The sequence below is a fragment of the Gambusia affinis genome, linkage group LG10, assembly GCF_019740435.1.
Source record: "Gambusia affinis linkage group LG10, SWU_Gaff_1.0, whole genome shotgun sequence".
NCBI lineage: Eukaryota > Metazoa > Chordata > Actinopteri > Cyprinodontiformes > Poeciliidae > Gambusia > Gambusia affinis.
In genome coordinates, this window is record NC_057877.1 from 11,996,971 (window position 1) to 12,011,882 (window position 14,912).

Sequence of the window (14,912 nt, forward strand, 5' to 3'; positions counted from 1 at the left end):
CACATTTGAAAAGTAAAAATTAAAATTAAAATAATACTTGTGGAATTAGAAATGCATACCCACAAAAATGACTTCCTAAAATAATTAAATAAATATGAATATGGTACAGAAATGAAGATTTGCATATACTGTAGATGCTGCCACGTTATTTAATGAGATCAGCTCCAAAATAAGTTAGTCCCTTTTAGTAAGGGTGACGTTTTCTGTAAATTGTAAAGGAATATGTGGCTAAAAGAAGAAAGTACATAAGGGTTGCACCATAAAGAATACAACCAAAAGCTGTTTCTCAACACAGGAATTTAAACATGAAACAGAACAACTGAAATGGACCTTTACAAATTAAATTATGACTTTGCTGAAACTTCCACAGAAAATCAATTTTAAAAGTGTTGCCCCTGTCTGAGACAAGAAATCAGCATGACTTTGGAAATCAATAATTATCTTCTTGGTACAAATGCTTCTGTGGCTTTTGTGATTTTTATTTTAAATTTTTTATTTTATTTTTTTAAAAAGCAGACTGGCTGCAGGTTGATTTCTTTTTGAAACAATATGCCAATGATTAACAACTGCTTAGCAGTGCTTGTTAAAGGTCTAAATTGTTTTTGGACAATATTGAAATGCACAGAGTGATACTGAAGCACAGGCTACTTTGCGCCGCCTCAACAATAGCCTCCGCGTGTCCAGAAGTGCACCGCTGCAGACCCCTCACACGACGTACTGGAGACCTGCCAGGTAGGCAAGACGCAGGCTGATGGAGTCGAGATAGATGCACCTTCATTCCTGACAGTAAACAGCAATCAAGGCAGATGTTTTCACCAGCACTAAATACCTGACACACGCACGCACGCCCACGCCCACACAAACACACACACACACGCGCAATGCAAGTCTTAAAATAACAATTAGTGTGGAAATGGAGGAGGGGTGATTATAAATTCCATTCAGGAAAAGGTCTCGGCTGTGTGGTGGGGCGATATCAAGGGGCGGGGGGGAGTCCTGTCGTTCTCAGATTGGGGAGGCAGGAGGGAGGGGGGGTAGCAGTTTTTGCAATCAGCGTTAAATAGAGCAGTTTTGTGCCTGTGTGATTGTCAAGTGGGCCATTACTCGTTGATAAGAGCACTTTTTCCTTATGCCGCTCTGATTGGGCTGAGCATGCTGCTCTGTCTCGCATGCTGTCCCAATGCAATCAGGGTCCTCTTTCACCTCACTGCCATTTTCACTGCTGTGATTTCCACCCAAGCCCCCTCCCCGCTCCCCTTCCGCCCCGTCCCTCCACCCGTCACTAACCCCACTCCCACCTCCTCATGCAGCTTCCCACCTCCTCCCTTTAGATTCAATGAGTGCCCATTTACAGCAAGGAGAAAAGGTCACGCTAAACTCGTTGGGTCAATTGTAAACCACCTCAAATCCGGCTGATTTCAATGAAGAAAAATGAGTGGGTGCAGCCCCAGAAGAAAGCAAAGGTCCACGTGGAAGTGGCAGAGTTTTTTTCCCACTTTGCTGAACTAAACTAGTCACATTCTTTCATTTAATAATGCTGAGTTTTTATGAGACAATATCATAAATCAGTCAAAACCGGCATGTGTGGCTCACCGCCGCTAGGTTGAAATATAAAACAAACATTATAATTAAGTCTTATATTATGACACATCGTCGATCCAATGAAAAATATTAAATCAGAAAGTTTAAACAATCCAGATTTGGATGCCAGCAGCACTGTTCACAACAAGTTAGACGAGAAACAAAAACAGAGAAAAGTTTAAAGTTTGCGGAGTGTAAACGTAGCAAAAAGCTTGTAGGGGACGCAGTTAAGTCCAAAAGTCTTCATACCTCCTGATGATATAGGGCAACGTTTGGTAAAATCTGGGAAGAAAGCAAAGCGAAACAAAATTTTTTTGTTTTGGTTTTTCCATTAAAGAATCTAAGTGGATACAATAAATTAGTCATAACATAACACTTTTATTGCTTCTATGTGCTTAAACATAATAAATCAATATTATACATAATTAGTTCACATTCTTCACAGATGGATCATAAATGTAAGAAGAATTTTCATGTCAAATAGGGTACAATGAAAACACTTCTTGATATTTAAAAGAATTGGAAAGGTTACAAGAATTAATAATACATTTTAAAATTAAATATAGATAAAACTTTTCTTGTTTGGTGTAATGCATTATGTAATTTTTAAGTCCCTTTTTTTCCTTTTTCTTTTTATATTTGTCATGAACATACATCACTGCTGGAGAAAGAATTATTGGCTGGAACATCAAAAATATATTTTTGGACAAAGAAATCTAAACCTTACTGCGAAAGCTGTTTGATGCATTTGAAATTTCTAAGAGATGTGGTCTGATTTATCTAGGATTTATGAAACCCCATTTTGGGTCCTTTACTCAAAAAATAATGGAGAATCTAGACTATCATAAAGAAGGGCAAAAATTGGTATCTGCAAAAATGGCATATGAGTGACAATAGAAGTAGTTACTGCCCTCTATTTTTAAATGGTTAACAAGTTGGACTTTGAGAGTAGTCTTTTTGTTTCTTCCTTCACAAACAAGAGTTCAAGTGATTTGAAATGGTCTCTTACAATTTCAGATTTTTTAATATATTTTTTTTTATAAATCTATATATATTTTTTTATAAATCTGATTTGAATTAGCTGAATTATGAAGCAGGAATTGAACCCGACTCATGCATCCTCCACGACAAAATAAAAGTTCAACTGAATATATTTATGTTATCTTTGACGTCTAGAATCAGTGGCTTGTTCTCCGCCTCACAGAAGCAACGACGGAGCACTAATAGGCCGTAAACTGTATGCTCCACATTCTCTCAACGTTAGACGTAAAACAGCGAGGCGGTCAAACAAGTTAGCTCTCATGTTGATGGATGAGATGTTGTTTTTGTCTGATCCACGTCACGCAACCCGTCTGAAGGGCCAGCCAAGCAGGACTCAAAAAGTCAAAAGACTAAACTGTTACACAGTACGATTGCCAATCTCTTCCAACATCTGCACTCGTATCAGCTCATGGCGAATTGAAGTGAGAAAGACTTTGACCTGCCTCCGAGATAAGCCCTCGAAACGTTAGAGACCCCCATTCGCTCTGGTGGACTTTCATCCCTCAGAGCTGAGAACTGTGAGCTGCCGCTTGGAGTTTTGATTTTTGTCCCGCAGCGGTCGGAGCTTCCTCCGGAGTGGACGACTCAGTGGTTGGAGGCGTTCTGCAGTGGGCTGTGCTTGAGCAATGTTATCAGATGGAGAGTATTCATCTCCACTGGGTGGAACAGGACACATTCGGATGGAGGCACGCTAACTCCTTTATCCCGGTGAGATGGTGCGATACAATCTGGGCTCATGCTGCTGCAGGTCCGACTGTTATCCAGCCACAACAAAGCAGCTGTGGACAGAGGGGGGGAAATATCCCCCCTCACTTCTGCCTGACTGTGAGTAGTGGCTGTAGGGAAAGTAATCAATCAGACGACGGGTTTGAGAAGAGTTAAATAGGTGAATAAGAAAATAAAAACCTAAACGAGAAACCAAAGAGGGTGCCATCCTTTTGATTTCTGTAAATCAGCTCCGACTGCAAACAATACGCTGTCTTCTGTCTCCGGATGGATCCTGAATGAACATCCATATGATTTGCATACAACCCCCGAAGCAGGTGATCCAACTATTTTGAACTAAAAGGCAAATTGCAAACAAGCCCCGCCCCGCTGAGAACGCTTTCGTTACACACTTTCACGTTCACCGCCAACAGGGATGGAGAAGTTCCTCCGTCTCTCAAACCATCTAACATCTAAATACTCAGAGGGACTGAGCTAATTATGACCTCAGGGTGTTTGGTGTTTAATGACGGTGATCGGGTTTTAACCACTGATTACTGACTGGGGCAATAGGCTAATGAATGGTAGCAGATCACTTAAAGTAAGCTCTTGAGAGATTTCTTTTTTTTTATTTTTTATTTTGCTTTCTTTTGTTATTTCATGTTTTCATATGTTCTGGCAAATACACAGAAAGGGCAAAGATGATTAATTGTTAATGATGCAGTCGATGTTCTTGAGAACAGAAATACATTTTAAAAATAGTATTTGGAGGTACAGCCACAGTTCCACAGACATAAGGATTTCAAGAGGGATCAGGAGTATTAAATACAGTGTTTTGGCAAAATGACTGATTCCAGTATGACCTTTTTTTTTATATCACAGGATTTTATAGCCACAAACTTCAATGCATGTTGTTGGGATTTTGTGTGATCAGACAAAATCGAGAGACAAATTGATCTAAATACTTAAAAAGAAACCTGCAAAAAGGTGAAGCTGCATACATAAAATTAGTCTTATCGCAGATGTTGGCGTTTAAGATTTGGCTATTTTAATCAGCTTAAACCATTTTTTTAAAATCCACATTCAGATGTCACCCCTTTTCACGTTTAAGCCCCAATTTGACGTTAAATTAATGGGAGGCAACGTTGTCTTTGTGTCTCTTCAACCAAACTTATCTGTAATCTACAACTCTGATGCTGTAGACTTTGCAAGAAATCAAATCAAAAACATTTTTACTCCCAAAACCATAATGATTCAATATCCAAAAAAACTCTTAATATCCATCAGTCCAATATGTGTCAGTCACTATTCTAAGTGACAGCCATAATACTGCAAAATAGTCTTTAATGATGCTGTTTAGCGTTTGATGCAGACATAAAAGAAAAAAAAAACATGTTAAAGAACCCAGTCTTTTGAACATTTCACAGTACTTGGATAATTTTAGTACATCAGAAGAAAGAAAAGCCTCATTGAAAGCATGTTGTTGAAACAAATGAACTACTGTGAGTAACTTAATGTTTATGACTATACCAGTTATTTGATCATTATATGTTTTCCATTCGTCTCACTGTGACAATTAGCCTGTGATCATAGCAATGTATAACTTACTGTGAAATTCTTTGAAATAAATACAAAACCACCTCAGAATCTTACAGCATCGTAACATTCAGCGTCTAGGAATGTTATTGCGTAAGTGTTCAAAGGTACCTCAAACCTTTTGCTGTGGTAGATGCACGAATGATATTTAACTAAAACTGTAGCACGAGGTTGTGCATTGGAGAGAAAACATTACATTACATAGACGAACATGGGGGGGGGGGACATGTTGTGGCTTTATATTTGGCCCCCTCTATTTTGATCTCCCGGAAATAAAATCTAGTGCCACTAACTATCAGTGGTTTAGAGAACAACAAGAGCAACTAATATAAGGAATGCCCAGGAATACAGCAGAAAGATGCTGAGGCCAATGTGGATGCATTCTGGGCCACGTTCAATTTATCTGAAAGTGGAAAAAAAAAAAGAATAACACAACCCCTCGAGACATGACAAGTCAGGCATGCAGCCAAGCCAAGAGACTCTCGGTAACTGTGGATGAGCTGTAAAGAGTCACAGCTCAGCTGGGGGAATCTTTTGATGCACCTATCGCTGCATCAATAGCTGCTGTTCAGTGTTCCCTGGAACAGCTGGCACGTGGAAGAAGAGGATCTGCTCAGGGGAGGATAAAAATGAATTTTTTGATCTGCACACAAAATATATTGGGTGATGGAAAACAAAGACCGAGAACACCATCCATACCATAAAACATGGTGGCGGCAGCATCATGCTGTGGGCAAGCTTCCCTTCAGCAGAAACAGGGGCTTTAGTCAGACTTGAAGGGATCGGTTCCGAGATGAAAACCCGGTCCAGAGGACTGGACTTTGGAGTCGGTCTTTTTTTGCTCCTTCCATGGAAATATGAAAAAAAAAAACCACACAAGGAGCTTATTTCCGAAATGGAGGCGCGGCCAGGAGCAAATATGAATTATGATCCGCCCTCCACAGACTGCTCGGAGCAGACTGAGTGACAGACTGAAACACACAGGAGACCAGCAGGAGAGGGAAAGAAGGGAAGAAAGAAACAAAGGAAAGAAAGGAAGAGAGTAAAGAATAAAGAAAGAAAGACGCAAAGAGGAAAAGAAAAAAGAAAGGAAAAAAAAGAAAGAGAAATAAATAAGGAAGAGAACGCTCCTATCTTTGGGAAGCGGGACTTTTTTCTTTTCTTTTCTTTTTTTTCCCTGCTGGACGCAGACATGCGCTGGAAAAGTGAAGTCAAAGTGGAATGCTGCGCCGTGAACGACAGCGAGAGCGGATCTCTGCTGTCCAACGGCGAGGTGAGCGCAGGACTTACTTCTCTCCCTCTGCTTCGCTGCAGCCCGGCGTCGCGGAATAAATATTAGTGGAAATTGCTCTGCCCAATTAATCCCGAGTGAGCTCTGGTGTGTCATTATGAAGCCCGGCCTTCCACTGTAGCTGACAGCTCGGTATTTTCACAATTTGAAGAAATGTCAAGGAAAATTACCCCTTCCTTGAATTCTGCAATTAAAACTCAAGTAGTTAATGAGACCTCTTCACCTTTTGGTTGCTCCGAGTAGAACGTTTGTGGCGAACTTAAGCTCCTTTTAATTGCTGTTATTAAAAAAATCAGTCCTCCCTTTTTTTTCTGCCAGACTTCGCGCTGGTTTCCTGATTGACGCGTGAAACGGGTCTGTTGGTTGGCTTAACCTGCAGCTCTTTTTTTTTTTTTTTTAAGATTATTTTTATTATTATCATCATTGTTATTATTGCCGAATCACAAATTCTGAAACTCAAGAACATAAATGCACGGGCGACAAGTGCCGGCTCAAGGGTTGTGTGTTTTTTGTAAGTAGCTATCTTTCTCTCCCAAATGTCATTGTGGTTTTCCATAATCGCCGCGCGCGTTGTCATGGTGAAAGGTGATATTTATGGGAAGGTGCGGGGGGCATTTAAGGCTCACACGCCGACATCCTCCTCTTGTCGCGCAGCTTCTCGTCATGTGTGAGGACTGCAAGGGAGACGGGGAGCTGCCGGACAAGTGCGCCGAGGACGGGAGGGACATGATGGTAGGCTGGAAGACGCACTCCGATTCAGGGTGATAAAACACGTGCACGTTTAGAGTTAAGAGTTTGGTCACGGCCTCGAGCAAAAGGAAGAAGAGATATACAATCTAAAATAAATGTGAAAGTTTTTAGGAGCTGGTTGGGCTGCAGCCGCAGCGTTCCTGTGTGCGTAATTCTCTAACCGGTGTTGTGACGATCTCCCTCAGGGCGCGCCAGTGGAAGTTTTGGATGAAGACACTTCATCTCCGCCGGCGATGGCCTCTGCGCCTCTGCTGGGCAGAAGTGTGTGCGCCAACTGCAACGAGGAGATAGCGGACAAATATTTATTGAAGGTGAAAGAAACAAACAAATACAGAAACTTTTCTCGAGGTTTCATATCCGTCTTTGCGTTCCCCCATTGTTTTTGCTGTTTTGCGGCGGCGTTTATCTACAGATTCAGACAGCCCGTCTCCTCCTAATTCATCGCATCTTTGCTTTAGGTTAACGACTTGTGCTGGCATGTGCGCTGTCTCTCCTGCAGCGTGTGCCAGACCTCGCTTGGCAGCCACGCGAGCTGCTACATCAAGGAGAAGGAGGTTTTCTGCAAACTGGATTACTTCAGGTAAGCGCGCTCACCTTTTGAAATGTTGTAGATGTCATTCTACAGTTGTGTAAAATCCTAATTATTGAAAAAAAAAAAAAAAACATTGACAGAAATTCCACCTGTATTGCATGTAGCATAGATAATTTGCACCGTAACTTGTCTTTGTATAACAACAACAACAATAATAATAATAATAATAATAATAATAATAATAATAATAATAATAATAATAATAATAATAATAATAATAATAATAATTTGTTTGCATTTTTAATAAATCAAAAATCTAAACGAATGTGTTCATAATTAAAACTATTAGAATAAAATAAAAACATAAATAAATGTCCTCTAAAGATGCAGAATTCGACTCTTATTATCATATCGTGTTATTTTGCAGAAAATATATATATATATATAAATAAAGTCAGAAAACTGTCACACACACACAAAAAAACAAAAAAAAACAAAACTGTGGTGTTATTTGGAGTTGAGTGTCTCGAGCTCTTCTTTTGCAGACGATACGGCACCTGGTGCGCGTGCTGCGGCAGGAACATCCACTCCACAGACTGGGTCCGCAGGGCCAAGGGCAACGTCTATCACCTGGCCTGCTTCGCCTGCTTCTCCTGCAAGAGGCAGCTCTCCACCGGGGAGGAGTTCGCCCTGGTAGAGGGCAAAGTGCTCTGCAGGGTCCATTACGACTGCATGCTGGACAACCTCAAGAGAGCCGTGGAAAAAGGTGAGCGGGCCGCAGCGGAGCGCGATGCTCCCAACCAAAAGGGAAAGCTCTGCTAAATTTCCTAATTTTTGTATCCACCAAGGTAAAAAATAAAAATAAAAATAAAAATAAAAAAGAAAGAAGAAAAAAGTTGTTTAATGTAATTGGGTAATAGATAGTATTTGGACGGTCTTGATGAGAGCCTTCTGCTGCAGGAAACAGTGTTAATATGGAGGGAGCCGTGCCAACGGAACAAGAAATCAATCAGCCGAAACCATCCAAGAGAGCTCGAACCAGCTTCACAGCCGACCAGCTGCAGGTTTGTAAGATTACAACAAATAATAAATAGCTTAATAATAATATATATATATAATTTTAGATTTAGTATTTTATTTTCTGAACAAATTCATTAAAAAGATTCGCTCAGGTAATATTTAAGTAGCTTTTTCCTCCCCTGTTGCTATAACAGCGACATTTTAGGTTCGCTCTTTTAGTGTGTTGAGAAAAATGAACAAACTGATATCTTCAGCCTAGTTAAAAATAATAAAGTTTGCTTCTTCTTACAACTATGGCTAAAGTGGGATGCCTGCATCAGACCCCTTTTATTTTTATTCAATTGACTGTTTTACATTTTATGAGTCGAAGCTTCTGACTGACAAATGTCTACATTAGAGAGGCACGAAAATATTGGTCAAGGGATCGGAATCCGAAATGATTCCTTTAATTACCAAATCAAATCTAAAATAAATATTTTTTTTATCTTATTCTTTAAATGCATTAAAACCAAAACCTAACCTCACTCACCCTGGTTTTAATTTTGATGCCCGTTTTTTTGAATTTCACCTATATATTTCAGATGAGACATATGCTTTGATGCTTATGCCATTGTAATGTCTTCTTTTTCTGTTTAATTCAAAACGTTCACATCCAATAACAGTTTGGCCCTTTATAGATGTCAGAAATAATAATAAAAAAAGAATTGTCAGCAGGTCAGTCTTAAAAGAGAACTTAAAACTGGTATTGACCCAGTCAGTGCAGAGAAAAAAACATTAGGTCCTGTATAAAAGTTAAAAGAGGAGCATACGAACAGAATGACCGAAGACAGGTATTAATAATTGTTTTCAGTATCGATTCTTAAAAACAACAGTAATCTTCAAGCAAACGATAAACTAACATACCGTCTAGTACCGTTAGCCGGCTTTCACTCTGGACATTTCCATTTATTATGAATGAACCAAGAGTTCAAAACGTTTATGTAATGCAACAAGTTACCACACACTACATCTATTTCTCACCTAATATAAACTTAACAGTAATTCTTTGATCAATTTCCTCCTGTTTGCAATGCATTTAAGACAAGTGGAGTCAGCTGAAGAGGCTTCTGCCAAACACAGCAGCACAGCTCTGTGGGGCCACACAAGAAGTGACTTTCCTCTGCTTGTTTTTACATGCAGGTGATGCAGGCTCAGTTCGCGCAGGACAACAACCCTGATGCTCAAACTCTGCAGAAGCTGGCAGAGCAGACTGGGCTCAGTCGAAGAGTCATACAGGTCGGTGCACAAAGACAAAACACGTCACGCGTGATTGCGAGATATTGGTTGGTAGAAACATACGTGGGTTTTGAGCGTGGTGACGGTGCATTGTGTGTCGAGTGGATTTATATTTGCATAGCTGCTTGGTTAGCGTTACTCTCTGAAAACTATATGTTCTCCAGCTGTATGCTGACTAAGATTATTTAAATCTCTTCTGCCTTTTAGGTCAGGCATATCTCAGTCATATTTTTTTGTGTTGAATCTTCCTTTCTACATAGACATTTTTGTGATTTTTTTTCTCCCAAAATTATTGTTGTGTTTTTGTGAGCTTGTCTGGTGGTTCCTACAGTGAGATGCCCGGGATGCTGGTCTTTGTCATTTGAGACGATACAGTTGTCCTATTTCTGGCTATAATGCAGTTGTTATTTTTATTATCAATGTGATTTGTAATGCAGGTCTGGTTCCAGAACTGTCGAGCTCGCCACAAAAAGCACGTGAGCCCCAATCACACCTCGAGCACCCCCATGGCCTCCCTGCAGACCGGCCGCCTGTCCCAGCCCGCCCCGACCCCCGAAGAGCTGCAGTACACAGCCTACGGTGGCCCAGAAGGCTCAATGCTCTCAGCGCTACACTCCTTCATTGACAGTGAGAACAAGGCTTTTTTTTTTTTTTTTTTTTTTTTTTAAACCAAACAAACAAGAAAAACAATAACAGCACTTTAAACGTTTGACGAAAAAATAATTTTTTATTTTATTTTTTTTTACTAGGGCCCTTTATATGTGTTTTTCTCTTGTATGATCATGGCCAAAGGTGATTTATGTATTTATTACTGATAAATATTTTAAGTATCTCTCATTAATGGTACTCAATAGTCAAATAAGGGAGCTATCTTAAGAAAAAAATATAATCAATTGTTAGTATTGCTAGTGTTAGCAACACTAGTCCCATTCCTACTACTACTACTACTACTACTACTACTACTACTACTACTACTACTACTGCTACTACTACTACTACTAATAATAATTATAATAATAATTATAATAATAATGATTGATGAGTTGGATTGTAGTTTTACAAAAACAAAATTTGATATTATACTATTCTATTTGTACTAAAATGTACACCTCTGTTTTATTTCTGGTTGTGAAAACTGAGAAAACAGGAAGGCTTATAAAAAGGAAAAATGCAAGCTTAATCTTAGGTAAATAAAAATGCTAAACATGGTGGAAAGGGAGACACATCTAATATAAATAAATAAATAAATAAATAGATAAATAGATAAATATCAGATTAGATGTCAATGTTAATTTTGATAATTATGGCTTACAGTTACTATTAAAACATTATTTTATTTCTCAGCTATAACATAGGCTTTAATTTTACAGCTGGCCAACTGAACAGTCTATACACTCAGTACTTCCCCATGAATTACTGCGTCAGTCCTTGGCGACATGGAGACGATGAGTTTGTGCTCTGGACGGCCAGGTTGCTTTAATAGCGGCACTCGGCTCGTCTGGCATGTTGGTGTCTCTGATTTTCCTCCTGAAGATACTCCATAGATTCTCCCTGGACTTCAGATCAAGCCGGTTTGCTGGCCAGCCGAGCACAGTCATAGCATGCATCGCTACTTTAGCAGTGTGGGCAAGATCTAAGTCCTGCAGAAAAAGGAATTAAAGCTATAAATGTGCTATCAAAGCTATCTATTAAAGCTCGTCAGCAGAGGTAAACATAAAATCGTCTAAAACTTCCAAAGTCGACTTGCATTTCACTTAATGAAGCACAGTGAGGCTAGAAGGTGACTCGGCTCACAACTGATTATGGAAACATCAAAGTGGCTCACAAGAGACTTTGATTCTGTGGCTCGTCTTTGTTCCTCCAAACATTGGGATCTAAATTAAATGTAAAACTTTCATTGTATCTAAAAGTGGATTCAAGGTCCTTGAGCAACACTACTTCCTCTCTTGTCTGTTCATTCTTTAACTTTTGTGGGCTTTGCTCCACAAATCTTTCGCAATTGTAGTCCTCTCTGTTGTGCCTATTGCTTTGTTTTTTTTCCCCCTCTCTCAACTTTACAGTATTATGCTTGGATACAGCCCTCTGTTAGCAACTAGCTTTTATAGAAATGACCCTTGTGGCTTGCCACACATGTGATAGTGTAACTGACAGCTGGCATGTCAGCAGTTGTCTCCATGATTGTGTTCGCCATGACCAAACATTTACTAGTCTGATATGGAAACCTGAGTTTTCATCAGCTGTATGCCACAATTATCAAAACAACAAGAATGAGCAATTTCACTGTGTGTAATGAAACTGAAAGACGTTTTTCCCTTTTTTTGAATTAAATCACTCAAGCAAATTAAACAAATTGTTGATGTTGTGTTATTATAGATATATAAATACTTTTGCCCAAAAACTGTAGATTAAAACAGGTGTGAAATGTCATGATTGTGTTTTTATTACTTCACAAACAAACCTGCACCTTAATGATGTGACGGTAGTAATAACTCAAGACTCCGTTTTCTGTTTGCAGTACACTCTCCTCCCTCCATGTTTCAGCCACTGCTGCCTGCCCACGCCATGACCTCGTTGCCTGTGTCTCACGCCTAGCTGCTCCCTCTCTCTCTCTCACACACACACACACACACACACACACACACACAGCTTCAGACCTCACCAGCGTCTCTTCTCCATAACCAGCTGCAGTATTTTGATGCTCAAGGTAAATCTGATTTGATGTTCATTACATCACTTCATTTAAACTTCAAGAAATTCATCCTTCCATGTCGGTATTAAAAAAAAAACCCAAACACTGTTGAAGACCATGACTTACAGTCCTCTGTGTACTGTATAATGTGGAAATGCAAAGTTTTCAGTGTACCTCATAGAGCTGTGACACATGGCTGTATATTTGTTTATGTTGTTGGTGACAATGTCTGACTGTGCTACTCCATGTGAAAGGCAAAAGACTCTAAACTCCATATGAAGGTGAACCTGAATTTGTTTTGTATAAATGTTGCAATTTTAATTTATTGTATGTGAAGTTTCTGTTTCAAGAATAAAGAACTAATTTCATAAACCTCAAGGAAATGATTGAAAACCTACAAATTGTGTTGACATCTCTGCACAGCACATTTTATTGTTTTACAAAACATATTAGCTTATGAATCCTACAAGAACATTTTCACATGCAATTCTAGAATTTCAATTCTGCACATTACATACATTTAAACTCTTCACATCAGACACCTCAGAGCTCTGCATCTTCACAATTTTTTACTTTTGAAGAGATTTTGAAAGAAAACGGAGTCCAATTTTGCCAGCAGGGAGGATGTACTTGTATCTACTTGCAGTCTGTGGTTGACCAAAAGAATCTTATTTTCAGACGTGGGAGGGAGCGGAGGGCATATAAAAACAAAGTTTTACAACACTTATCAGAGCTGAAGTATTCCCCCCCCCGGTGGGAACGAGACCAAGTCCCAGCTACATGCACAACAACAAAGAGAGACGTACGATTCAACTGTGGGAGTGCAGCCGCTGTTCAGCGCAACACCGAAATGACAACATGTCACATGCGCGGCATGCCCCACTGAGACGCTACATGCTTCGTTTGTCCTGCTCCTCATCCACAAGAACTGTTGTTGTGCTTTTACTGAACGGCTTCATGTCCCGGCGTGTTCAGCTCAAACGGGTGCCGTGGGTGTGTAAAGTCTGGCAGCGCTGTCACTCTGAGGTACCAGGAGGGCAGGCTCTCATGTGTGACACACACTCAAGGCAAAGACTCACAAACGTGAGTTGACTTTAAAGAGTCAGAGATTAAAATCATTTAAATAACAGATGCATAAGTCCACCCTCGATAAGAAAGAAATTAAGCAGAATAGAGTGTTTTGAGACTCAGAGGACAGCTAAGATGCTCATTTATTCAAAGTTTTTCCAAAAAATAACGGACATAAAACTTTACATCTTATTCTCTTTTCTAGAATTAGTCTCAAAGGTTATAGACATAAAAAGATGCCTCTTACTGGGTTTTACAATCAACCACAGTTAAACAAATGAACTTCCAACTACATCCAGCACATAGATGGGAGGAAACCGCTTTGAGCTGGGCTCAGAACTCCTACATGAGTAAGTCAGCAGCTCCTTTTAGGACGCAGTGAAAGAATAGTATCAGACTTTGAAAAGTTGTGTAAAATATTCACAGTTTTAGATATACTTTACTGCAGTCGCAATAAAAAAGGGTCGGTTGTACTGCAAGTGCCTTACAGCATTCAGCTGATTTTTTAAAGTGGCATCAGTTTGGTAAGGATGTCAGCCAGCTGAGAAAAGTCATGTCTCCTCGTAAAAAAATAAGCCTTTGTGCAATCTTTAATCATTTCTAGCATCTTCTACAGCCCATAATAGTTAACATTCATTAACTCTGATGTATTTTTCTCCAGTTCACACATTTGCATACCTATATATCAGCACCAGGAAAAAAAAAAAGCAATAGAATAGGACAAGATAAAACAATCATCAAAAATGTAAACAATGCCATTCATAAAAAAGTTACCTCACACATTCTTAGGAGAATATTATGACATATTTTGAGCTATAAGGTCAGCAGTGCATTTATCGTTCACCAGCAGTACATACAGAATATGGCATGTAAAGATTACTGGCTCCCTCACATGGCAAAAACAGGAAACTACAGGAGCTTAAAGCGCAACAAAAGCTGAGGTTACTGCAGTCCCAATAAAGAAATTTGTTGTTCCACAAGAAACCTTCAGTGAAACTTGACTGCAACTGTAAATAATAGGATTAGTAATAATAATTTGACAGCAGACGGCCAAAGACAGCTGCCTATTTAAAGGGTTTAGACTTGGTGTAAACTTGCAAAGTCTGAATCAAATTATTATTATTATTTTTTAAGAGAAGCTCATGTCAGTTATACTGACATTTGACAGTTCACCGCCTCATCTTCTTCTTCTTGTAACTACGCGCAACGGGGTCGACGGTCTTTCCAGCACTGCTACAATCATTCTTTTCTGGAAGATCTTCATCAGGTTTGGGGTCATGTGGTAGGGCCTGCTTGGCGTGCCGTTGTTCACCTCCAGATCACACACTGCGGCGAGACAATATTAAAGACATTTGTGATAATGT

At 39.5% G+C, this 14,912-nt stretch overlaps 2 protein-coding genes across 3 annotated transcripts in view; one reads left to right on the forward strand and one right to left on the reverse strand.

The window, feature by feature from the left end:
- The first annotated feature begins 5,877 nt into the window (after positions 1-5,877).
- Positions 5,878-12,852, forward strand: LOC122838232 (LIM/homeobox protein Lhx8). 2 transcript variants are annotated; one of them, XM_044128707.1, is made up of 9 exons: positions 5,895-6,196; positions 6,869-6,946; positions 7,150-7,275; positions 7,423-7,544; positions 8,042-8,262; positions 8,457-8,560; positions 9,696-9,791; positions 10,229-10,418; positions 12,307-12,852. In XM_044128707.1, the coding sequence occupies exons 1-9, from the start codon at positions 6,116-6,118 to the stop codon at positions 12,381-12,383; spliced, it is 1,095 nt and encodes a 364-aa protein (XP_043984642.1). In that variant the 5' UTR covers positions 5,895-6,115; the 3' UTR covers positions 12,384-12,852. The 2 variants fall into 2 exon arrangements, with proteins under 2 accessions (XP_043984643.1, XP_043984642.1); XM_044128708.1 differs by lacking the exon at positions 6,869-6,946 and having other exon boundaries at positions 5,878-6,196.
- An 803-nt stretch (positions 12,853-13,655) lies between these two features.
- Positions 13,656-14,912, reverse strand: part of slc44a5b (solute carrier family 44 member 5b) — a 29,101-nt gene continuing 27,844 nt past the window's right edge. The window contains exon 22 of the mRNA XM_044128709.1: positions 13,656-14,874. Coding sequence (XP_043984644.1) covers positions 14,726-14,874 — 149 coding nt within the window. The 3' untranslated portion in view covers positions 13,656-14,725. The remainder of the gene's footprint in view (positions 14,875-14,912) is intronic.

Coding starts and splice junctions, on each gene's coding strand:
- LOC122838232 (XM_044128707.1), top strand. CDS start 6,116: ATGCGCTGGAAAAGTGAAGTCAAAGTGGAATGCTGCGCCGTGAACGAC. Junction 7,545..8,041: donor TGCAAACTGGATTACTTCAG/GTAAGCGCGCTC, acceptor CTTCTTTTGCAG/ACGATACGGCACCTGGTGCG. Junction 9,792..10,228: donor TCAGTCGAAGAGTCATACAG/GTCGGTGCACAA, acceptor TTTGTAATGCAG/GTCTGGTTCCAGAACTGTCG.